Raw genomic sequence first — 25,701 nt, 5'->3', positions numbered from 1 at the left:
GTCCGTTAGAATTTTCAATCAGAAATTTGTGAAGTGTTACATAGATATTTATGTTATGATGTAGGTTTGTAGCTCGTATGTACAACATTTTAAAGAGTTTTTTGTTTAAATATTATGTTACAACTTATTAGTATCTCGATTAAAAAATTAGTCAAAACCGTGAACAGCGCTGCTATTTACCTCGAAGTTAACCTTGAATTTACGCTCCGAATGTAAAACGTACCGTTTTGATTAAACTAAAAATGGTGCGTTTAACACTTTCTCTTTTCTTGCTTTTCTCTTTTACATACACATGTTTCTCCTTTCATTTTCTTGCTTTTTTGACAACCCACACAAATCTCATTTCCTTTTCTTTCTTTTGAGAACTGAAATCTCATTTCTTTTTCTCTATTACACACTGCCCCGAATTGAATTCTTTTGACTAACTGAAATCTCTTACACACCGTCCCGAATTGAACAATTGCAGTCTATTATTCTTCTCCTTAATCATGTATGTAACTCATACATACAAATACAATGAAATCAATCCATCAAAATTGTTCCATGCATAGGAACACAGAGTAAAAAATTCAAGGAATAATAATGAACAAAGAATCCCCAAATCCCATCATCAATCCTTGACCAATCTATACAAATCTATCAAAGAATATGGTTAATGAAAAAAAAAACAAAGAATTGTTACAAATAACTAGAAAACTCAATCAATGAAGAAGAAGGCGGAAACAAGACTGAAGACTGATCATGATCTTTGATACTGTTACTAGGCGAAAATAATATAGAAGGAAAAAGCAATTTTATTGGTTTAAACAAAAACAATATAAAAGGAAAAAGCAAATGAAATACGTGCTGGAAATTAAAAGGAAAAAGCAAATGAAACACACGTGTTACGCAACGTTTTAGCAAATTCGGGGTCACGTTCGGGGAAAATAACTTTTTCCAACTGTGAAAAAGATGTATTTGTTATGACACAACTCATGTATCCACTAGACTCATAATAGGACGTAAATACTTCAAAGTTTTGAAAGTAATTTATTTGTCCATGGACACGCCGAATAACTTAAATAGACAATTCTCAACTCACTAAATGCAAAAGTGATTTCCAAAGTATCTGGAATGTGAGTTGTTAGTAATAAATTATCAAAGTTGGAGTTTACACACACACACACACCTGAATTTTTAAGAATTTATTTGATATTCGAATCAGTATCAATGCATTAAAATTTTGAATCATATGATCTTGTCAATCAAGTATGATTTCGATGGTTTGAGAAATTAGAAGTTAATTTTTAGGAAGTGCAAAAGTGATTTTAGAAATTTAAAAGTTAATTTTAATTTTTGATAAGTTTTTTTGAAAATTACTTTTGGTTTCCAAATCATTCTACTGTAGATTTTAAAAAGCAAATGAGGAGTATCTTTTCAAAATATGATTTTGAAAATATATTTTATACTTAATATAGTTTCATATATATCCACACATATATTATAAAAATTCATAGATGTCCTTATTTAATTAAGAAATAAAATTATTAAATTTAAATGGTTATTACTATTACTAATTATATTGAGATAAATTTATTTTAATTATCAATTATTATATGCACGTAATAAAAATATTACATGATTTATAAATGTGTAAATTAATTTTTAATTAACATATTGTCAATTTATGTTATTACATTCTTGTAGCAGTTTAATAGTTAAATTTACAAAACACGCATGATTGCTTTTAAAACTTACAGTATTTTAAAAAATAAAATTTAAATAATTTCGTTCATAACTAATTATTTATATAACATAATTAATAATAATTATTTTAAAAACTATAACATTAACAAATTTGTTATAAATATAAGCAGTTTATACAATACGCCAAAGACAAATATTTAGTATTTACAAATCCGTTATGCTTATTAAATGCAACTTAACGAAGTAACACGTGTTTCCTTTAATTTCAAAATTTAGTAAATTCATTAACTTCTTAAATCTGATCTAGATTGAAATATCCACTCATTCATTATTATCCTAGCAAAAAATGATAATCCAAACTTATATATTAAATATTCATCCGAGCATGCAGGATTAGAAACAAATGCAATCTAAAGAAGTAACACGTAAATTTCTTTTACTTAAAATTATTGATCTGATCACGATCAATGCATACTGTATACACTCATTCAGTTATTCTCTTACCAAAATTGACAATCCAAACTTGTATTAAATATTCTATGAGCATGCTGGATTATAAGCTAAGAGGTAAACGTAATTTAAGAAAGTAACACGTGTATTTTTTTTCGCTAATAGTAAATATTTTGTGAACACATTAAAAATTTATGCCCCGATCCCGACTTCGAAGTTTTTTTATTTATTCGATGCAACATTCACGAACAAAACAATCCAGGTTTCCTTTATTATTCATTGATCTTGCGGGTCCGAGCCCATCCACGCTACCCCAAACCGCTGGGCTAACCGGTCTCCGGGCGGGAAATAAAATTTTCATCATAAATGGCGGGAAATCCCGGATTTACACCTAAGCCCAATGGGAACCGCACATCTTTTGCTCACAAATCCAACGGCTTTAAATGCCCCTCAAGTACATGTCAATTCCATTGTTCCACTGCGGATTTCGTATGCCATAAACATTCATGTATAAATATAAAAAGTCGGTTCGTGTTCTCCATATTTCTCTATTGCCAAAAAAGAAACCCTCGTTTTGAGGAAAATATTCAAAGAGCGCAATGGCGAAACCCTCTAAGGCGCGGGAATCGTCCGATGATGCCTTGTCCAACGGCTCCAGTTCGTCGGAGGAAGAGCAAATCAACGATCAGATCAACGAAGACGACGAGGAGGAGCTCGAAGCCGTGGCTCGCTCTGCTGATGCTGACTCTGACGACGATAACTCTCCGGCGTCCGAAGACGAGGCCGCTGCCGACGGAGACGACGTTGAAGAGGTGAGTTTACGATTTTGTCCCCGAGCTGTTTCTGTGGGATTCTGTTGAATGTTTACTTAGTGGATCTGAGCTATTTTATTGCAATTGCAGGTTACTTAGGGTTTATATTTTATGTGTTCTCTGATATATGTAATTCACGACTGTACGCTTTTGTAAACAAATTTTTTTGGGAGAGTTCTCTTAACTCTGAAAAATGAGGAATGTTTGACCGTAATATGTAAGTACATAACATAAATTATACCAAACAAAGTGCTCATATGTGTGTGATTGCTTAAACTGATTTCAAGCTAGTCTTAGTCTTCTTCGTCACATGGTGATTTTTCTGTAACATTGTTTTTCTGGTCAATTTCGGCTGCAGGATGACGACAGTGGGGCTAATGCAGATATTAGCAAGCGTGAAAAGCAGAGACTAAAAGAAATGCAGAAATTGAAGAAACAAAAGATTCAGGAACTATTGGATAAACAAAATGCTGCTATTGATGCTGATATGGTGTGTCCGTTTGTACTATTTGTTAATGATCATATTACAAGTGCTTGTTGAGCAATGAGAATAATTAGTTTTGGTTTAACTGCAGAACAATAGGGGGAAGGGCCGATTGAAGTATCTATTGCAGCAAACAGAGTTGTTTTCTCATTTTGCGAAAGGCGATCAATCTGCATCTCAGAAGAAGGCAAAAGGAAGGTATGCCTCGAGGTTATTTAAAGAGTTTTACGGTTTGCTTTATCTCTATTTGTCCATGCCATATTTCCTTAGGCTGCAGTACATTTGTTGAAGATTTTTGAATCTCTAGGTTATAGGTCAATTATCATCACTGAGAGCAACGCATTTGGAACCCTTCTAGCTGATGAGAGTAGACATTTCTCATTGAGCATATGAATGAATCTGTCTTGGAGAGCTGTGAGATCCAGAAGCTTCTTTCTGGATTTAAATTTGGTTCTTTAGGTGAAAAAAAAGAATTTGAAAAATTGGAAAATTATGAACCATGCTCCCATAGTTATGCCTTTTATTTTAAAGTAGTAATATTGACTAGATTGCTATTTAGACTATTATATTTTTGTTGATTTGTGTTCTTTATCTATATAGACTATTGGCTGAACTTAAATGTATAGCCATGACTTGTTTTTTATTTTTATTTATATGTTTTTTGATAGATTAGTTGTGACATGTTGAGTGAATACTCTTGCCTTATTATTTAACTCCATTTCCCGTTGTCTCTTATTTTGCCTGCAATGTGGCCAAAATTGTATGGTGCTGCTGCTTCCATTGCATGAGACTGAATTAAGGAGATCTTGGGGTGGGATTTTTCTAATACAAAATTTTTGCGTGTCCTCAATGTTCAAGCTACTATGTTTACTATTCTTTATAAACAAGCACAACCAATATTGTTGTTTACAGAGTAATTACTCTAGAGCTAAGTCCAACATGATTTAAGGACGTAAAATATGTGAAATGGGTCGTTAATTGAAATTTTTGTGTGTCTTAACCTTTGTAAAACATGAGGTTGCTTTAATTCAGTCACATCTGTTTTACTTTGTTGTGTTATGCATTTAAATGTCTATCTCTGTATTCAATTATGCTTTTTCTGTGCTATTGGATATAGGGGACGCCATGCATCTAAACTCACTGAAGAGGAAGAAGATGAAGAATACCTCAAGGAAGAAGAAGATGGTTTGTCAAACACGCGGCTGGTAACACAACCGTCTTGTAAGTGCTCTCTCTCTCTCTCTCTCTCTCTCTCTCGCTCTCACACACACACTCTTTAAACATGTATTGGCATGCACTTATGCATGTGAAATTTTGCTTGCATTCATGTTTTTAATTTTACTAAATGAGATCAATTTCATGCGATCTTAAAAAAACAAAGAGATTAATGTCTTGTGTGCATTTGTTATTTTAACTTTAGACCATTGATCATGTTGTAATTGTGTAATTGTTGCCTAACACTCCTGTTACTTTGTAGAAGTTTCTTCTGCTTGTTGAACATAAATTCTTGTCATCAAGGTGCTACTTCATTTGAGTGCACTGACATTTGTTTTTTATTTATTGCATTCTGCAGGTATTCAGGGAAAAATGAGGGATTACCAACTTGCTGGATTGAACTGGCTTATACGGTTATATGAGAATGGGATAAATGGAATTCTTGCTGATGAAATGGTATGCATGAGAACTTTGGCTTCTGAAACTTATGCATGCCAAATTGGCTCTGTGACTATCTGCATTGGATGCAGTATGACTTTGGTTTATAACTTTATTTTTGTTTGGTTTATCACTCATTTCCTCTCCATTTGTTATGATGTGTTAATATTGTTACTTTTGCATGCAATCCAGGGTCTTGGTAAAACCTTGCAAACCATATCCTTGTTGGGCTACCTTCATGAGTTCAGAGGAATTACTGGCCCTCATATGGTGGTTGCTCCAAAATCTACCCTTGGTAACTGGATGAACGAAATTCGTCGTTTCTGCCCAGTTTTACGTGCTGTGAAGTTTCTTGGAAATCCTGAAGAAAGGGTAAATCACCCAGCATCTGCTTTATTAATTAATTTTGTGTGCTTTAATTGTTTTTCTGTATAATATTTGTCCTTTTTGGGCGCAGAGACATATACGTGAAAATTTACTGGTTGCTGGGAAGTTTGATGTCTGTGTAACAAGTTTTGAAATGGCCATTAAAGAGAAATCTGCTTTGCGTCGTTTTAGCTGGCGTTATATTATCATTGATGAAGCTCATCGAATTAAGAATGAAAACTCTCTTCTTTCAAAGACAATGAGACTTTATAACACCAATTACCGCCTTCTCATCACGGGTACTCCACTTCAGGTACTAACTGCCATGTTCATTTAGTTTGAAACTCATCCAAGCGGGGCTATGATGTTGTCTTCTTGTTGTATTTAGTTTTATGGTCTTGCTGATTTGCAGATATTGTTTGGGCAAGAGAGTCTTTACTTGAGAGTGTGGTTAATGTTGTCAGTTGTGAATCTCAAATACTTTGGAGTTTATGCTTGTTTCAGCTTTGGGCCAAACTGAAATCTTCCCAATTTTCCACTTGAAATCTATGCCACATACATACAAATATATATATTTTTTTCAGTCCTTCACAGAAAAAAGTAAAGCATGATACTGATATTTTCAATTTTTATATCATTTTGACTTGTTCATTACCATATAGTCATACCATGTACGTTAGACATAAGCAGTCTCCAATAAGATATTTCAATTGATTTTTTTTTTCAATCATGGTTATGTTATGTCTGGTTTGTCTTCAAACACCTTTGGCTGAACTTGATTCAAGGATGGTCATTCTGTCAATTGCAATTTCTCAATAACTTCATTTTCTGTTTGTAAATTGTGAGGATTATTATACTCCTTTCCTCTTGAGTATCAAGTCATTTTAACTTAAACTTAGTATTGATGCTATTTTCTCTGGGCTGCAGAACAATCTTCATGAATTATGGTCCCTTCTAAACTTTTTGCTTCCGGAGATATTTAGTTCAGCTGAAACTTTTGATGAATGGTTCCAAATTTCTGGCGAAAATGATCAGCAGGAAGTTGTCCAACAACTTCACAAGGTAATTGCTTTGCCTTATCATCTCATTCAGTGAAAGTGCATTGTATTTCATCCAATGACTTCCTTTTTCTGTGGTTTTTTGCTTTTAAGGTCCTCCGGCCGTTTCTTCTTCGAAGATTGAAGTCAGATGTTGAGAAAGGTTTACCTCCAAAAAAGGAAACTATTCTCAAAGTGGGCATGTCCCAAATGCAGAAACAATACTACAGGGCATTGCTACAGAAAGACCTTGAAGTTGTGAATGCAGGTGGGGAACGAAAGCGTCTTCTTAACATAGCAATGCAGCTTCGTAAATGTTGTAATCATCCATATTTGTTCCAAGGTGCTGAACCTGGCCCTCCTTATACTACCGGGGATCATCTAATCACAAATGCTGGTAAGCTTTGCTTTCTGGGTTGTATTTGGAGGTTTAGTAGCTGAATGTTTCATCTTACCAAACTTTCATTTTTAGGTAAAATGGTTCTTCTGGATAAGTTGCTTCCAAAACTAAAGGAACGTGATTCTAGGGTTTTAATATTTTCTCAGGTCAGTTCTTTATGTTGCTTGTGTATAAGTTAAATTTGTCCAGATGTGTGTGTGTGTGTGTGACTGCTGTTTATTCTACTTTCTAACCCCTGTTATGTGCACTATTCTTGTATCATCTTTCTATATCTGTAATTTTTTTTTTTTGTTTTGATTTTTATAGATGACAAGGCTCTTGGACATTCTTGAAGACTATTTAATGTTTCGTGGATACCTGTATTGTCGAATTGATGGAAATACTGGTGGAGAAGATCGGGATGCTTCAATTGAGGCCTTTAATAAACCAGGAAGTGAGAAATTTGTTTTCCTCTTGTCAACTAGAGCTGGAGGACTTGGTATCAATCTTGCCACTGCGGATGTTGTCATCCTCTATGATAGTGACTGGTGAGTCTTTTTTTCTATTATGTTGTGGTGGTCTGGTGGTTTGCCTTGTGTGTATTTTTTGTGTGAATGATGTTAGGAGATTATTGCAGGAATCCTCAAGTTGATCTGCAAGCACAGGATCGTGCCCATAGGATTGGTCAAAAGAAAGAAGTTCAAGTGTTCCGATTTTGCACAGAGGTTTGGATTCCCCCCCTCCCCCCCCCCCCCCATGTGCTATACTAGAAACTATGCTATTAATGTGGTCTCTCATGTGGTTTCATTTGGAACAGTATACCATTGAGGAGAAAGTTATTGAAAGGGCATATAAAAAGCTTGCACTTGATGCTCTGGTGATTCAACAAGGACGATTAGCTGAGCAGAAAAGTAAGTGTTTTCTGCAGTACTAGCTTACAGAAGAAATTATAGCTTTCCCTTAGTTACAGATTTTTATTCTAAATGACTTTTCTTTGGGGATACAATGCAGCTGTAAATAAGGATGAGCTGCTTCAGATGGTGAGATTTGGGGCTGAAATGGTTTTCAGTTCCAAGGATAGCACAATTACAGATGAGGATATTGACAGAATTATTGCTAAAGGAGAAGAGGCGACCGCTGAGCTTGATGCCAAAATGAAGAAATTTACAGAAGATGCAATCAAATTTAAAATGGATGACAGTATGTTTTGTGCTGCTGAGTAATTGCATTCAAGTTTTAGTTATTTAATTATTAATCTATTTTACATATGTAATTATTGTGTACGATTATGATATTAATTGTTGGTTCTGTTTTGTTGTTGTGCAGCGGCTGAATTGTATGATTTTGATGATGAGAAGGTAAAGCACGTCTTGTTTTGGTTTTTACTTATGTGTGGTGTCCTGTTGGCACATTGTGGTTATTGATTGCCAACCGTTGGCTTACTTCCTTCTTTCTTGTTGATGAAGGATGAGAACAAGTTTGATTTCAAGAAGATAGTTAGTGATAACTGGATTGAACCTCCAAAGAGAGAGCGGAAACGCAAGTAAGTATTGTTACCTAATATATATATTGTGCATTTATTCATCATTCATTGTTGCTGATATGATGATTTGTTTTTAATTATTGTTTGTTAATCAGTTACTCTGAATCTGAGTACTTTAAGCAAACAATGCGCCAAGGTGGTCCAGCAAAACCAAAAGAACCTCGAATTCCTCGGATGCCTCAGCTGTAAGCATCTTGTGAACCAGTTGTTTACTTGTTGGTTTCTGATTTGTGTTCAAAAGCTGTACGATTTAGTTTTATGTCTTTGCCTTCTATTCCCAGGCATGATTTTCAGTTTTTCAACACTCAAAGGCTAAGTGAGTTGTATGAAAAAGAAGTACGCTACTTGATGGTGGGTATTATCAATTAATGTACATGTTGTTCTGTTCTGTGCATCCTTTGGAGGTAGATTCACCTTTTATATACTTTCTTTCCTTTTCTCAGCAAACACATCAGAAGAATCAGCTAAAAGACACCATTGATGTGGAAGAGCCCGAAGGTATGATTTTCTTTATTTTCTTTCTTCTCTTGTTCATATGTTTTAAACTATATAATATTTCCAGCTTTTGTATACTGCTGACTTGGTATTTTATATTTAGACGTGGGAGATCCACTGACTGCTGAAGAGTTGGAAGAAAAGGAGCGATTGTTAGAAGAAGTGAGTATATTATGTAATGTATATAAGGTTTACTAATTGGCCTTTTTACCAAATTGCCTGTGGTTGTGTGTAGGGATTTTCTTCTTGGAGTAGAAGAGATTTCAATACTTTCATTAGGGCTTGTGAGAAGTATGGCCGAAATGACATAAAAAGTATTGCCTCAGAAATGGATGGAAAATCTGAGGAGGAAGTTGAAAGATACGCTAAAGTTTTCAAAGAACGATACAAGGAGCTAAATGGTGAGTTTTTTGCTCAGAGTTAATGCTAGTCACTCTAAATGTTTATGATTTTGGGCCGCTAAATTGTTAATGTGTCAACTTGTATTAATTGGTGGCATCATCTGCTATCAGCTGCAAACGGTTGCCATTTATAGAACATAACTGTTTTACTTTATTCAATTAGATTAAGAGCTAGTTTTGATAGTGGATGCTTTAAAAATGTATACATGAGGGGCAAAATGATTCCACTTTGGCTGGAATTTTTTTTTTTGGGATGAACTGCTCTGTATTCCCAAGCTGGTTCCGTTATTTGACTTTTTGTAACATAATTATGTCTTTTGATTAAGATTTTGTGGGATTGATGCAGACTATGATAGGATTATTAAGAATATTGAAAGAGGAGAGGCTAGAATTTCTCGAAAAGATGAGATTATGAAAGCCATTGGGAAGAAATTGGATCGCTACAAGAATCCATGGCTGGAACTAAAGATTCAGTATGGACAGAACAAAGGGAAATTATACAATGAAGAATGTGATCGTTTCATGGTGTGATTTCTGTGTACTTTGTAATATTCAAATTCAAACTGCTACTTTTGTTTGCTGGAATTTAATCATCCTAAAACATCTATCCCTTCTATTTGATATACAGATATGCATGGTTCACAAGCTTGGATATGGCAATTGGGATGAGCTGAAGGCAGCATTTCGCACTTCACCCTTATTTCGATTTGACTGGTTTGTGAAATCCCGTACAACTCAAGAATTAGCTAGGAGATGTGATACTCTCATTCGGTTGGTGGAGAAGGAAAACCAGGAATATGATGAAAGAGAAAGACAGGCCCGTAAAGAAAAGAAGCTTGCCAAGGTTCGTCCTCTCCCTTGCTCATCCCATTATCAATCAGATGAATCTACATGCGCAGACACGCGTGTCCTGGTTTCTGATTTGGCTTCATTATGCAATATAACTTCCTGCTAGAATTTTATTTGCTTCATTAATGTGTTGAGCTTATCTAATTTTTCAGCTGGAAGAAACAAAATTAGGTGCTAGAAACTAATACAATTTAATATATAAATGAATGCAAGAGTGAAATCTGAGTATTTTATCATTTTACACTTCAGAACATGACACCATCAAAGCGTGGTGGGGGGAGGCAGCCAAATGAGAGCCCTAGTTCCTTAAAGAAACGGAAGCAATTATCAATGGATGACTATGTGAGCTCGGTAAATATCTCACTTAAATTTAAGAATGTGTAGTAGCGTCCACAAACTGAAACTTGTTTTTGGTCTTGTTGCAGGGAAAGAGGAGGAAATGAATTTTAGTATATCCAGCAAGTTTTCCTACAACTATATTTTGTTGTAGCTGTTTTCCAGCAATGACTGGTGCTTTTTGAAAAGTTGCCGTTAGGAAGGGAGTAGTATTTTAGACTCTGTTAGTAGTCTTGGATAGTTGTAAAAAGGAATATACAGGATGCTTTGTAAGCCATATATTATATACTCAACTGAAGTTGATTTCATGTCAATGAAAATATATTCATTGGCTGCCTAAGGTGGAGGTTGCCATGGCATTAACCAACTTTCTTATTTATTAGTTATGTTCTTGACCAGAGAGTATTTAAATAGGGTTGCTTATTCAGTGCATCCATCCAGGAAAATTATAATGCAAACTCGTTATAATTAAAACGTTGTTTATTCCTTTTAAATCTCTAATAAAAAAAAAACCTATTTTTGCTAATTTATGCACTAACGCATTATTAGGAAAAAATGAATCAACTGTTTATTGTTTTATACTTCCTACGATCATTGGTCACTTCTCAAAGCCTCAAATTATCAAACTTAATTTGTGATTTCAAATCAGTTTTTCTGATTTTATCTTTCTGTCCTACTCTTAATTATTTTTGCTATTTAGTTTTCTTATTTCTTTTTTATTGTGTCCATCGGATGTTGTTTTTAATTTCTACAATAATTGTGTGCTTGTTCATAGATTGTTCCTTTTAATACTGCTAGTAATTTAAAAAAATAATCAATTGTTTAATTTTTTTTTTCCTACTTTTCATGATCATTGGTAAATACTTAAAACCTAAACTTATCGAAGTTAATTTATGATTTGATTTGAAGTTTGCAGGTGTTATTTTTATATTCTCATCTTAATTAGTTTTGTTATTTAGTTATCTTCTTTCCTTTCGAAAATATTATTATGTTCATTGGGTGGTGTTTTCATTTTTGTAGAATAATTATGTGCTTTGTTCATAGTATTTTTTGTGATACTGGTAATAATACTTCCGCAAAAAGAAGTTTTTCAAAATCAAATTGGTAAAAATTTATTTAAGATAGAGCTATATTATATTATATTATTATTTGAGAAATATATGTCAACAAAATTAAAATACAAAAAAAATAATAATAATTTTATATCTTAGAAATGCAGAAAAATTGATCTTAAATGATTAATACATCCAGTTTACCTTAAACTTTTAAAATGATCTGATCTAAACAATTTACCCTATGCCTCATAAAGGATTGAGCCGCTACCGTATCTCTGAATGCTGTATTTCGAGGTTTAGCAGGCAATTCCTTACGCTAATTTTCTTTCTTTCTCGGCTTATCAAATGCTGCCCAGCAGGCAGTGGCACCTCCCTGATAACAAGGTTACGTGAGTCTTAATAGCATTACTAAGTAGCCTTAATGATGCATGGCCTGCACTTACCCCGATAAAAGAGAGAGATACACTGACTTGTTAGCGGCCATCTGGTCATCACTCGTACGCATGCTTCGTAAATGTTGGTTTGGGTTTCCTGTCTATGCGTCAAATGTGCATGCAAACTGGAACGAAAAGAGACGGTACGTACTTGAAGAATGGTATGATCATAAATAATAGCCGGAAACTTTTTTTTTTTTCTCTTTTTCTTTTTTTCCCCTTCTGGTATAAGCCGAAAGCATGGCCGACTCAGAAATGCATACACAGAGACTACATGAGAAGACAGAGATGTAATATAACAACACCAATGACACATCCACAACACCAAACCCACTGAGTTTCCCCACGTACAGACAATAATATAAGGGGGCAAAAATTAGACAAATCTTCCCCTCATCCTGTAACATTAACTACAACAGCAAAGCCCTAAATACATAGATCAACATGTTGCATACAACAACATCCCGCAGCTGGGTTCTCTGTAATACCCCAAATCGACACAATAACCCTTCCCAATCCCTCCTTCAACCGTGTCTCCCTTCCTTCTACCACATAATTGAAGCATTCAGTTTCATACTCAAAATTACAACAGTGATAAAAGGACAATCAACAACGGTCAAAGTTGGATACAATGCAACGCAATGCAAGAACTCTTATTCCCTGGGTGGAAATGGAAACCAAGACGGTAAATGATGGTGCATCTGCATGTTTTTTTTTCCTTCTCTTTTTTCATCATTGCCTGAGAATGAGACAACGTTTCTTCCCTAGAAGACCATGTGACATCAGTTGCTGCTTTGGTGCAATTACTCATCTGTACCATCAAAGCTTCCCATTGCATTTGCTCGTTTCTTCTCTCTCCAGTTCTCACCCCATACTTTTGCCGCTGCCACAGCACGCTCTCTATCTAAATCACGATTCCTTGGAGATTGCCTAGCTCTCCCAGTATTTACAGGGCTGTCTCTCTGAGATTCCTGTCGCTCTAAATCATCTCCCAGCCATTTTCTCCCCGACCCGCCACCAGTTTCATTCCTGCTTAACTCTGCACCAGTACTTCCATCCCTAGGATGGCTCCTCTTCCTGTAATCAGGTGAATTTTTATGAGTTGAAGGCGAGCCATGCCGCCCAACACGTCCATGCTCATCTGGACTATCCTGCCCATCTGCCATACTTCTTCGGTCGTCCCTATTCCTAGGAGTAGATGGACCAACTCTATTGCTCAGGTTGCTGGCTGCATTTGGGTCATAGGTTTGGGAGGCTAAATATGTAAGAGCTGTCACAACATCACCTATTAGAGGCCTCGTAGCAGCTTGCTCCTGCAAGCACATGGCTGCAACTGCAAGAGCTTGGTACAGTCCTCGCATTGGATAGCGACCTTGCAATAGTGGATCAGCCATTTTGGGAAATTTCCTGCGATCCTTGAAGAGTGGTCGTGCCTGCACGTCCATGTCCAACAAAAAAGAGAACCTCATTTCTGGTTAACTCAGTAAGGCATTACAGAACTAAAAGCGCGATATCATATACCAATGTTTATTGAGAGAAAATTAATGCATTCAATTCAATGTAAGAACAAAGAGAAGTGATACTTACCCAGGCAACAAGATTATGTTCTCCAGGAGGCCGTGTATTATCAATAGCCTTGCGCCCAGTGATAAGTTCAAGAAAGACAACTCCAAAACTGTACACATCTGACTTTAGAGTGAGTTGGCCAGTCATAGCATACTCTGGTGCACAATAACCATATGTACCCATTACACGAGTGGATACATGGGTTTTGTCACCAACAGGCCCCAGTTTTGCAAGCCCAAAATCTGATAACTTAGGGTGGAAACCCTCATCAAGGAGTATATTTGATGATTTCAAGTCCCTATATATAACAGGAGGGTTTGCTTTATCATGGAGGTATTCCAACCCCTTAGCCGCACCAGCTGCAATCTTCATCCTTGTATTCCAATCCAGCGGTTCCTTGTCGGGGGGTAAATCTGTAAACAAATTTTAAAATAAAATAATCAAGGTGGCTTGCCAAAATATGTTTGTCCAATCAAGCTTCGGACCAAAGTGGTCAAGTGAAAAGGAGGTCAAAATTTTGTCACAAAAGATAATACAGCCAACACTTAAAAAGTACAGGACAATTTACCAAAAATCTATAAAATGCTTAGGACGCTAAATCTGCTAAGAACATATATTGAATTGAGTTAAGAATGAATATAAGTAAACGTAGGTGCTGGGATTAACAATTTCATTTTGCTCATCACAAAGAAGATTGTAATAAGTTGTTTTAATCAATTTCCCACACTCACTGTGCTCAATCATGTTTTCGTATAGTGGTGATTTCTATTTTCATAATAATAGTAGTGTGTCGAGAGTATTGGGCTTCATGTAGATATTTAACATAGAATGAAGAATGCACAAGTTCTCTTAGAAGACTATCCTTGTGATTCGGTTGTTTCAGTCCTGGATTTAATGAGATCTATAATAGTAAAGAAAGAATAAAACAGCCAGCATCCCCCATTCTTGTGAAGTCAAGACCTTTCAATAAACATGTTTATCAATATAGGTATAGGACTTTGCTCCTCTCCGAATCCCCTCCACCCTGATGTTTGTTGGCAGTGGTTAGTTGTCAGCGTATTAGTAGTATCTAATGTTACCTAGCGGCATAAGATAGCCTACCCAAGGATATCCAAGGAAAACAGATGACTGCATAGATAAGAAGTATCAAATTCAGCCGTTTCAATCACAAGGATATTCAAACAAGAGTATGGAACTAAGGGATTAAGCTTAAGTTCCTAAGTTTCTTCGGAAAAATAGCACAAATGACACAGACCATCATGTCAAGCATACAAACTACTTAGAAATTAGCATCCAACTTTCAATTGTTGATATTTCAAGATGTCCCATATCAATCATATGGCAGCGAGATTCAGAACAGTCTTCTCTTATTAAGCCACTAACATATCCCAATCAAGTCAAATAAAGAAGAAAGCAACATCACTAAATTCTGCAGAAACAGAGCCCAAATAGAGCCTCAAAATTTGACTGTCCCAGAGAACAAAGCAACTCCAGCTATCTTGCCTTAAAAAATTCTTCTCTTTGTATATCCATAACACCCAAAATGATTTTCAAAAATTTTCTATTTTCCTAATAGCTTCAATGCTAATCCTGCTAAAAGATTTCTAAACCAAAGAGACTTCCCCAATTATTTCACCAGACAAAGGAAAATAAATGAAAGAACTTAAGAACCTTTCTCCAATTTTTCAGATTTGATGATACAAAATTTAATTTTCATTGGTATACAGAATTGCTCTAAGTGCAGGAAATTTCACAATAGAATAAGTACAAAAGCACAAACCAACCATGTAAATGATCTTCCAATGATCCCAACGGCATAAACTCATAAACAAGGAGGCGTTGGTCCCCATCTGCACAATAGCCAATCAAATTGACCAGGTTTGAGTGGTGTAAGAGACTAAGCATGAGAACTTCCACCAGAAACTCCCGGTTTCCTTGAAGGCCATTCCGGTCAAGCTGTTTGACAGCTACTACCTACAAATACAATCATTTCACGCAATCAGAAATCATGCAATAATTCATGAAACTCAGTGCCATGTTTTTTTCAGAATCATGATCCAAACTAAAGAGTAGAAGGGCAAAGCAAATAGAAGAGTAGAAGTTCATTATCAACAAGATTATAATTCCAAGATATGATGTATGACTACAAGCCAAGCACCACGGCATTTCTCAAATAGATATTAGGGATATCCATTTCAAACCATTACAGCTTACCTGTCCTGTGCTCTCCAAGCGGCCCTTGTAAACACGTCCGAAACCTCCTTCACCCAAAAGACATTCTGGTCTAAAGTTCTTGGTGGCAGCAGCAAGCTCCCGAAATGTAAACGTTTGGGCGGCAATATGTGCAGTTGGTTCTTTTGGAATAGCTGGTTCCTTCTTTGGGTCAGAACCATTCCGAGATTTAGATTTATCTATATGTAAGGAGTGACAGAAGAAGGTCAAAATATAAAAACTTTTGGTATCAATAAATACAACTGTGATGTATAATTCAATAGCGTAAACGCATAAAACTCATAAGAGATGTTACACAAAAGTGTCTGTGTTTCTACATTGTACTTCACTTGGCAAGCACTAAAGAACCAAACAACAAAAATCACTCTATTAAACCTGAAAATCATGCAGCACGAGGGACTACTTCACAGAGTTCGTATCAAGGAAGTAATCTGAGCTAGTCTCCCAAAATATTTATATATATATTTTATGCAACATTCATGTTCGACCATGCAAAATTTAAATTTAAATGCACATAGTAGCATTTATTTTCATTAAATATGAAAAAAATAGATAGTAAAATTATTAGGAAACAATTCAACTTGAGCTCCCCAAACTAGGAGCCAGATCTCCAACATAACTTCTAGGCACCACCCATTAACATATGAAACAAACCATAAAAGCTATGAAGGAAGTTTCATAGACCAAATTCAACAAATAATTAACACACTCAAAGCTTGAAACTCCCAATTCAGCAAACCACCAAAATTCAAATATTAAAAAAGAAAAAAAATAGACAGCAAAACAACATCAGATGCATCAGATCAAAGCAATAGCATGCGCAGAGAGGAGCCCATCACCAAGCCACTCAAAACAAAACCAAAAAACACAAAATTCAACAGAGTCAGCAATCAGTCCAATCCAAAACATCAAAACCAGAAACAGTGTGTATTAAGAAACAGCTGAAAATGAAAAGACACTTCAACCTGAACTAACTCTATTGACATGGTGAGACTGAGCAATTGAGCCGTCTTTAGCTGAATCCTTCCTGTTCAGTTCCTTAACAGCACCAACGGCGCCACCGCCGCCGCCGCCACCAGTCTCCTTGTTATTGGATGATCCAAAACAAGGAAAACACCCGCCCATATCAAATCAATTAAATCTTCAATAAAAATTCAAACTTTAATATAAAACAAAATCCTTCTCACTCAACTCAACTCATCACCATTTTTTTACTTCAAAAATACTGAAAACCCCATCTCACAAACTGCTCATCAGATCAACCTTTGCCCCCAAAATCTTATCCTTCTACGATCTTGAGTGTCCATTCAAGACAAAGATCGAGACCAAGAAAGAAGCAGATCAACAAATCGAAGAAAAAAACTGTGTTTTGGTTCGGGGTGTGGTGTGCAAGAAGAGAAGGTAAAGAAAATAAAAGAAGAGAAGGAAAAAAATGAATAAAATAATCAATAATGTAATAAAAACATTTTGATGGTTAGAAGTAAAATTATAAAATAATTATCCGGTAATTATGGGTATTTATTTCGATATTATAATCTTTTTGGAATAAATACCAACTTGCCACCATAACCTTTTGATTTTCTTTGCTTTTACTTTTCTATTTTATTTTTCACTTTTTTTAACCCTTTCGTTTTAAGTATTTTACAATTTTAAATGAAAGTAATAATCATCATCACGGTCGGGGCGTGGGACCCACTGGAGGATGTGCTTCCACACTTGTGATCCAAATTCTTTAACACATGCTTAAAACCATTCAAACGGAATTATGAAATGGCGCGGTGATCGGCTGCGGTTGATTTTATTGTCCGTAAGGTGCTGACGTCACCATGCTTTGATCCAACCGACGCCTCTCAAAGTCGTATAGAGCGAGCGCACACAGAGACCGACCGGGGGTACGGTTTAAATTTTAAAAATTATAGTGTGTGTTGTTCTTGACCAGGTCCCCGTGGTTTGGTAAAATACCAAAAAAGTCCAAAAAGAATATCACTCTTCTTGAATAAGCCTCCATCGGTTGTTACCCATAATTAGATTTTCTTTTTCAAGCGGTCACGTATATTTTAACTCCAAAATATTACAATTAACGAGCACTGAGAGATCTGTTGAAAGTCTAAATTCTTGTAAAACTATCTCCAAAAATTTTTTTTAATAAGATTTTATTATTTAATTAAAGAGCCGCATCAATATTTAAAATTTTAAAAAATACTTCAATTAAGATTTTTTAAATAAAAAATATTTTTTTCTCTTTAATTTATATTTTATTATTTTTTATTGAAGAAGAGAAAAAATATTTTAATTATCATTTATTTTTTCTTAAAAAAATATTTATTTAATTAAAATAATATTAACTTATTTCTATTTCAAGAGCCTTTCAAAGAATAACATATTTTTTCACTCTCTTTTTTACTACATAAATAAGTAAATAAATATTTAAAAAATAAAATTAATAAAATATTTTAGAGATGCTCTAACAAATAGCATATATTTAAATCAAGCCAGCTTAAAATTCTACACAGTTAAAAAAATAAAATCTACCGCTGCCACCACTAGGGATGGCAAAAATCCCCACGGGGACGGGTACCCTCGGGGATTTTCCCTATTCGGGGAGGGTATGAGGATAATTTCATACCCAATTTCTTATTCGGGGAGGGAACAGGGAAATTTTTTTACCCAATTTCTTATTCGGGGAGGGGACGGGGATGAGGTGGAATCCCCATCCCCTACCCATTTCCCCATTTTAATTTTTAATTTTATTTTAATTTTTTAAAATTACTAGTAAATAAATAATAAAATTTAAATTATAAAATTATAAATATTGGTAAAAATAAAAAATATCGAAATATTTATATTATTAAACTTTTAGGCCTAATTAACTAATTAAAGTCCTAAATTTTTATTTAGGACATTAAAAAGATTGAGTAGATTTTATTAGCCAAACATTTTTTTTAATTTTAATATTCTTTAAATATTTAAAACTTAAATCTATTTTTTATTTATTTTTAGATGTTATAATTGCCCACAGCGAATCACAATTTTAATATCTAATCTAATCTAATATTTACTTTTGATTTGTTCCGATTTAACTATTGTGTTGTAAAGGGAATAGTTCACATTTATAAAGTGCCCACGCCATCATTGAAAAAGTTAATTTTGAATCTAAATTCGATTTTATTTGTAACAATTCTGTATTAAACTATTAATTTGTTTATGATAGTTTGTAAAAGAAGTTTGTATTCATTGCATGTTGCGTTACTTACTAATTTAATGTATGTGACTTTTGTAATAGATATTAATGTAAGATATATTTCGAACTTTACTTTTATTTGAATTTTTTATTTTAATATGATTAACTCAAAATTGAAAAAAAATATATTAGTTATTCGGGGATCGGGGACCCTCGGGGATCCCCTGTTATTATTCGGGGAGGGGATGGAGATTCTCTCAAGTAATTCTGACGGGGACGGGGAGGGGACGGGAACATATGCAAAATATCGGGGATTGATACGGGGAGATCGGTCCCCTCCCCCCCTCCCCATTGCCATCCCTAGCCACCACTTACGATTATTTACATTGGACGATTTTACCAAAAAGTCCATAAAGAAACATCACACTTATTAAATAAGTCTTCACCAACCGTTACCCTTGATTAGATGCTTGCAAGTAACCACTTTTATTCTACCTTCAAAATATTACAAAGTCAAATAACATGAATTTGAACTAAGCTAGCTTAAAAGTCTATGCAGTTAAAAGATGAAATCTACTACTCCCATCACCTACAATTATTTACAATCAAAAAATTAACCTCCTTTATAAATAATTTAGGATATGTAGTTTTTTTGTTTTTTACATTATGAGGGGTGATAGTATACGTTTAATTGGAAAATTTTGAAACATTGATCATTTTATAGATATTTAGTGGGCTTTCAATTGGAAATCTCGGAGCATATTAGAGTCAAGACGAGTTAAAAAATAAAAAACACAAATTTTAATATATAATAAGACAAAATATATTACATTAAAATTCATGTTCTTTTGGCTGATAACTTATCTCTTATTTTAATTAAAACATTTATATATATATAACTCTTGACACTTTTTATTGAACAACCGATATGTGTATAAACTAAATAAACAAAAGGATTTTGCTAAGTTACACTTGCAGCTCCTTCAAAAATCATGTGGATCTCATTACTTATTACCACTATTCACATTATTTTGAAGAGATTGTAAGTTACAGTAGATGCAATTTAGCAGCACTCTAAACATAATTATAAGGTACTAGAAAAAATGTTAAAATAAACAATTAATGGCAAAGGGAGTTTTTCATCCTTTATCGACAGAGGGTAATTAAAAAGATGCGTCGTACATGCACATAATTTTCCATTGTACAAATTAATAACAGTAGCATGGGGAGATAACTGTAGTGATTAGACTCGTTCCACCTCTATTAATCCAAATTCATCATTCATGCATGCACGTTCACCGATATATATATATTTATATATCTTTAATTAATCCAATTAATTATCCGACATCAATGCTGGCTTAATAATCGATAAAATCGAAGTTAATTATGAATTAAAAATAATTCAATTATCAGTTGAATTTAACCAGTATGCATCGTGAAAATAAAACAACAACTTCTTTTAAGATTTACCCAATATTTATATCTCAAACGTTTTAGCTGCTGCTCTTTTTGAAAGTTCTCACGTTATATATATATATATATATATATATATGAGAGTATAATTAATATTTAATTTAATAATGAAAATTAAATCCCCACATCACTTTTGTAGGAGTTTGAATCACTATTCTCGCAATTGTGAGGGAATGATTTTACCCACTCGGGCAAAGACCAAGTGATCGGCTTCTTGTAGTTATATAAAAACTAAAGCAACAATCATTACTTGATAATTTATAACTTGTATTATATAGTCAAAGACGTATGATGATTATTAATTTCTGTGTAAAAGGATCGGTTATATTTATAATTTTATGACCAAGAATGAAAGAACATGCGGAGCCTTCTACAAGCAAGGGAATAGAAAAGCATCTGGATTCACGTGGCTCATGTTGTATTATAAAGTAAGCAAGGGAAGTACAAATAATATTATTATGTTGATGATGATAATAATAATAATAATAATAATAATGATGATGATCAAACTTAGTGAAAGATTTGTATGGGATCTAGTGGAGTTTGTTTGTCCTTCAACGTGGATGCTACAAATATTATTTATCTTATCATCTCGATCATCAATCTTTATTTGTCAGACACTATAAACAAGAGCATCACTTGTCTATTTGGTCAAATCCTCAAAAACATATCGATTAATATTGGTCTGATTACGATATGTCGATGATAATGTAATAATGTATCGTAATCAATCTCACAATTTAAGTACTGATTACCTTTAAAATACCGCAGTTACAACCCAATCCAATCTTTGCTACAGCAAAAGAAAAACAATAATAAAATAAAATAAAAATTTAAGCAATCAAAAATCGAAATATGATACAATCTAATCATTTAGAAGGATGAATTTTCCCCCCCTCAAAAAAAAAAAAAAAAAAAAAATAGCGACCTGAACGGATACAGCAGATTTCCATTTGCAAGTTGCGACCTCGGATTAAGCATGAATTAGGCGGTCAAAGTGAACGGTGCATTGACCGCCGTCCATCCGGTTCCAATCAAACACGTGGCGTGTTTACCCTGGTCAATGATTGTTGACCTACTGATGATTCATGCTGTCCAGAATTTTCTCAAGCAATCAGTTGGGCCGTCCAAGGAATTTGATACGTTCGATCAATATTCACGCACATATTAATTCCACTGTTAGAAGAAAGCACATATATTGTTCCAAAATTTGTGTTTCTAAGACGTGACATGACATCAACATAAATTTATTATTTGAATAAAAAAAATATGAAATATAATTGTTAACATAAGGTTATGATATAGTCCTATGCCATTTGTCAGTTGTCACGTTATTTAGAATACAAATTTGAGAGTGCCATTATATAAAAATAAATAAAAAATACAATCCTAACTAACTATCTAATGCTTTCTCTTTCTATTGAAAATCTGACACGTTACAGTTGTAAAAAGGGGCGAGACATAAGATCTGATTGCTTCACTTCTTTTAGATATTTGAATTGATTGGGCCGGACCCACTTTTTAGGGGCTTTAACAATTATCTTGCGAGTGATTGTGGCCTTGAGGATTGGCCAGATCACCTTTTGGGCTTTATGGGGTCACAGTAGTTGGATTTTTAAGTTGGAACTATTGGCACCCTTCCCAAACCCTTTGATAACCCTAAACCCCTTATAGTTAACGGTTCAAAAAAAAAAAAAATTCTATTTTCTTTTCTTTTCTTTTTCTCTCTTCAATTAAACTTTTTTTTAAAAATTTTTAAACCAGAAAAATAATAATAACGGAAAGCCTTATGATTACTTTTCCTGATCAAATATGGAAAGAGGCTGTAGTAAACAAACGAATCCTTAAATGTTCTGCTTATGTGCCGAAAATAATTGGGAATTAAAAAAGATAAATTGAAAAATTAAAAGGCTTTTTAACAAAAAACATGTTAGCAAGAGAGAAAAAAAGTAAAATAAAAATAAAAATCTTCCTAATCACATTTGGTGTAGAAAACTAATTATAGTTTAAGAGCAAATACAGATTATAAAACTCTTATACAAATTATTTTTGTATAAATTAATGTGTGACATTTCATTTTTGGCTGAATAAAAAATAAAATAACAAAAATTGTTGGTATAAAAGAATTTATAGTTATATTATCATTACTCAATAGTTTAATTACGTATTTTGTAAAATACGAACGTTTACATTTTATTTATTTGATTTTAAAAAAAAAAAAAAAACAAGAAACAAAAATAGATGCAATAAGGTCCATGCTTCTGTCCACCACATTTTCTAGCTTTGCATTTGCTACTTTGTTATCTTCACTTTGTTATGTAGGCATTGATGGCAATGTCATATATAAAAGCTTTGCTTTATAAACATTCCTTGGCTGTTCATCGTCAGCAAACCCAGCTGGTTGGCGTAGAGCTCAAAGAAATTGACAAAAAGCAACGTTTTCACTTTTGAAATTGTTATATTTGCTTATAGGCACCGAACTTATAGAAGTCACTACAAATAACTCATAAATGGTACTAAAAAATACAAATGCAAACATTTTCAATCTTATATGAGGCTTGGCTCGACATTTCTTCTTCTATTCTATTAGAATCCTTAAAAAAAAAAAAATTTGTTGGGGGGAGGGGGGGGGGGGTGAACTAGTATAGGATAGAACTTGGATATAAATTATTTATTCATTTCTCAAGAATAAAAATCCATGATTAGTGCCAATTAATAAGTTGAAAAAATCTTCATAAGTAAATTTTCAATATAAAAATTGAAAAAGGATCTGATTCGAGCAATTTTGAAATAAAAAAATAAAGAAAAAATTTATTTGATCTACACCCATGTGTTTGGAGTTTTAAATTTTAATTTCATCCTATAAATCATAAGTATCATAATTTTATATCGAATTACTGCTGACACGACTTAAGAGTGTTATTACTCCCAAATATAAGAGTGTCTAGTTATAATATATCCCGGTGAGTCCGAGGTCGAACCACAGAAAATTTAAAATCTAATAGTCAATTTATTAAATAAATAAAATTTATTGCGGGAAAATAAATCACTAGGAATCAATTTAAAAATATGTTAAGGTTACGAGATCTACTCTCAGTATTCAAACTATAGTTTAAATACTCTCTCATTTTTATATTTTCCCTCACTTTTACCAGTGAATTATCATGTCATTTAATTTTTAACAAACAATGTGTATGGATAAATATAGAATCAAGTACCTAATATGTCATAACTATATCAACGTGTCAACATTATATCAAAATACCATACAAATCCAAGGAAATCTATAAATTGACATGGCATAAAAATAATCAGAAAATAATAAAATAAACTTAAAACTCACTAGAGAAAATAATTAAATTTATAATTTGAAATATTGAGCTTCACCATTCACATCAGTTTAGTAAAATTAGCCACTCATAATAAATGAAAACAAAATACTCTTTTTTTGTTTGACAAACTTTTGAAATATATTATAAGAAAATTGATTACACTAGAAAACAAGAAAATAAAGAAAGAAAGATTTCCTTAGCTTCACTTTGTTTCCTCTCCTCGGCTCCCCCTCCCGCTTACATCCCCTTGTCTTTTATAGGTAAGGGATCCATCCTCTTTTTTAATTTTTTATTATTATTTTATTTTTATAATACACACACACACACACACACACACACATTGAGAGGTGTGATGGTCAGGTTGCTCACCATTTTTATTATTTATTTATTTTACATATTCTCAATTGTGCTCTAGCAGTTCTTCTTTGGTCCCGCTTCCAATTTCAATTTCATCTTTATTCCTGAAAAATATTTACAAGATAAAAATTAACATATTGCAGATTAATTTAACATAAAAATATATTTGGGGAGTGTTAAGATAATTTAAAAATAATGAACGTATTAATTAACACTTTAAATGAAAAAGTAATAATTTTATCATTATTACATGTACACTTTTAAGTGTTAAATTAAAGGGAAAGAAAAGAGAAGTAAAAGAACTAGAGTAATTACCACCTTTAATATATATTCTGTGTCTTGGTCAAGGTACGCTTTAGAGTATTCGAGGCCTTAGGTGAATTTTTTATTTATTTATAAGACTTCCTTTTATTCTGTAATTTCAATATTAAAAGAAGTATAAATGGACTTTGTATTTTAAGAAATTAATTTTTTTTCCAAATGAACCAATAAATGTAATAGTTTTCTTTGTAGAGAAGCAAGTAAGAAATTTTTTCATCTACTGATTTTTTAGATTATAAGGTTTTTAATATAAATTGAAAGGAAAATTTAAAGTCAAAGATTTTAACGTTAAATAATTAAGTTTTCTTAAAAAACTGAAAAGGTAAAAAATTTAATTTTTTTTCTTAGAAAGACCAATAATGAATGAATTTATAGTTTAGACAATATTATCAATTTTTTTTTTAAAATTATTAATTATAGAATTATGAATGAAATAATTAAAAAATGAGGCCATCAAAAAATGAGACATTTTCAAAATTTAAGGTCTTAGGTCACCGTTTTGTTCGCTTATATTTAAAGGCACCACTGGTGTTAGTCTTGAATTTTAATAATTGCTGAGTGTGTGCTAGAATTTACGCGAATTCACAGGCAACTACAATGAATGAACTACGTAATATATGTATCAAAATAGAATTCCGTGCACCTCTCAGTTTGCGGACAGCATGCAATGCAATAAATCTTTTTTTGTATAAAAAAGGGGTAATGTAGAATCAATTCTATATCCCCGAGTTAGACAAGATGAATAATATTAGCCTTTCTTAGCTAGCTTTTTCTAAAATGGAAGAATACAATAGTGTCTGTGCGCCACTACAATTTGAAATTATCATCTGTTTTTTTTATTTGGTTTTTGGCCCTATTGTATTCTTTTTTGTTATTGTACCACCCTAATCTATATATACAGTTAAATTTCAACATACATCTACAATATATAATTCAAGATACTGAGACAAGATGAAAAGGGACACATGAACTAAAAAATTGAAATAAGAATTAACTGAGAGATATTATGAATGAGAAGATTATGACGTACAATTAGGGTACTACTTGGGATGATATATTATTATAGAAGTATATGTCCACTCTACTTAATATAGTTCTGTTATCATACAACTTAAATATTTGGAATTGTAATAGATCAAATCTACCTCCAAATATTAAAAAAAAAAGTTCATTTTTCCTCACAATATAACACATGGGAAAATTAAAACCTCCATTCACATTACCGAATTGGCTGAATGGGTGGCTAATTTGATTAA

General features: G+C 33.3%; 2 protein-coding genes across 3 annotated transcripts; one reads left to right on the top strand and one right to left on the bottom strand.

Moving 5' to 3' along the window:
- The first annotated feature begins 2,650 nt into the window (after nt 1-2,650).
- Nucleotides 2,651-10,854, top strand: LOC102630394 (ISWI chromatin-remodeling complex ATPase CHR11). 2 transcript variants are annotated; one of them, XM_025102769.2, is made up of 25 exons: nt 2,651-2,948; nt 3,307-3,438; nt 3,524-3,630; nt 4,550-4,653; nt 5,006-5,103; nt 5,278-5,457; nt 5,543-5,764; nt 6,379-6,513; nt 6,603-6,885; nt 6,961-7,034; nt 7,195-7,415; nt 7,505-7,592; nt 7,685-7,778; nt 7,879-8,067; nt 8,194-8,225; nt 8,334-8,410; nt 8,506-8,595; nt 8,692-8,761; nt 8,854-8,908; nt 9,009-9,067; nt 9,141-9,306; nt 9,653-9,831; nt 9,935-10,150; nt 10,405-10,497; nt 10,581-10,854. In XM_025102769.2, exons 1-25 carry the CDS (start codon nt 2,736-2,738, stop codon nt 10,596-10,598), a joined length of 3,195 nt encoding a protein of 1,064 aa, XP_024958537.1. In that variant the 5' UTR covers nt 2,651-2,735; the 3' UTR covers nt 10,599-10,854. The 2 variants fall into 2 exon arrangements, with proteins under 2 accessions (XP_024958537.1, XP_006489131.1); XM_006489068.4 differs by having other exon boundaries at nt 2,652-2,948; nt 10,405-10,506.
- Nucleotides 10,855-12,128: 1,274 nt separating this feature from the next.
- Nucleotides 12,129-17,207, bottom strand: LOC102630702 (serine/threonine-protein kinase PBL27). Its single transcript, XM_006489069.4, has 5 exons — nt 16,744-17,207; nt 15,761-15,957; nt 15,331-15,520; nt 13,568-13,959; nt 12,129-13,413 (listed from the first exon to the last, which is right to left on the bottom strand). The coding sequence occupies exons 1-5, from the start codon at nt 16,901-16,903 to the stop codon at nt 12,784-12,786; spliced, it is 1,569 nt and encodes a 522-aa protein (XP_006489132.1). The 5' UTR covers nt 16,904-17,207; the 3' UTR covers nt 12,129-12,783.
- Between the last annotated feature and the right edge of the window lie 8,494 nt (nt 17,208-25,701).

This window comes from Citrus sinensis, chromosome 1 (genome assembly GCF_022201045.2).
Source record: "Citrus sinensis cultivar Valencia sweet orange chromosome 1, DVS_A1.0, whole genome shotgun sequence".
NCBI lineage: Eukaryota > Viridiplantae > Streptophyta > Magnoliopsida > Sapindales > Rutaceae > Citrus > Citrus sinensis.
Note: the sequence above shows the minus strand (reverse complement) of the source record. Positions and strands in the feature narration are given on the sequence as shown.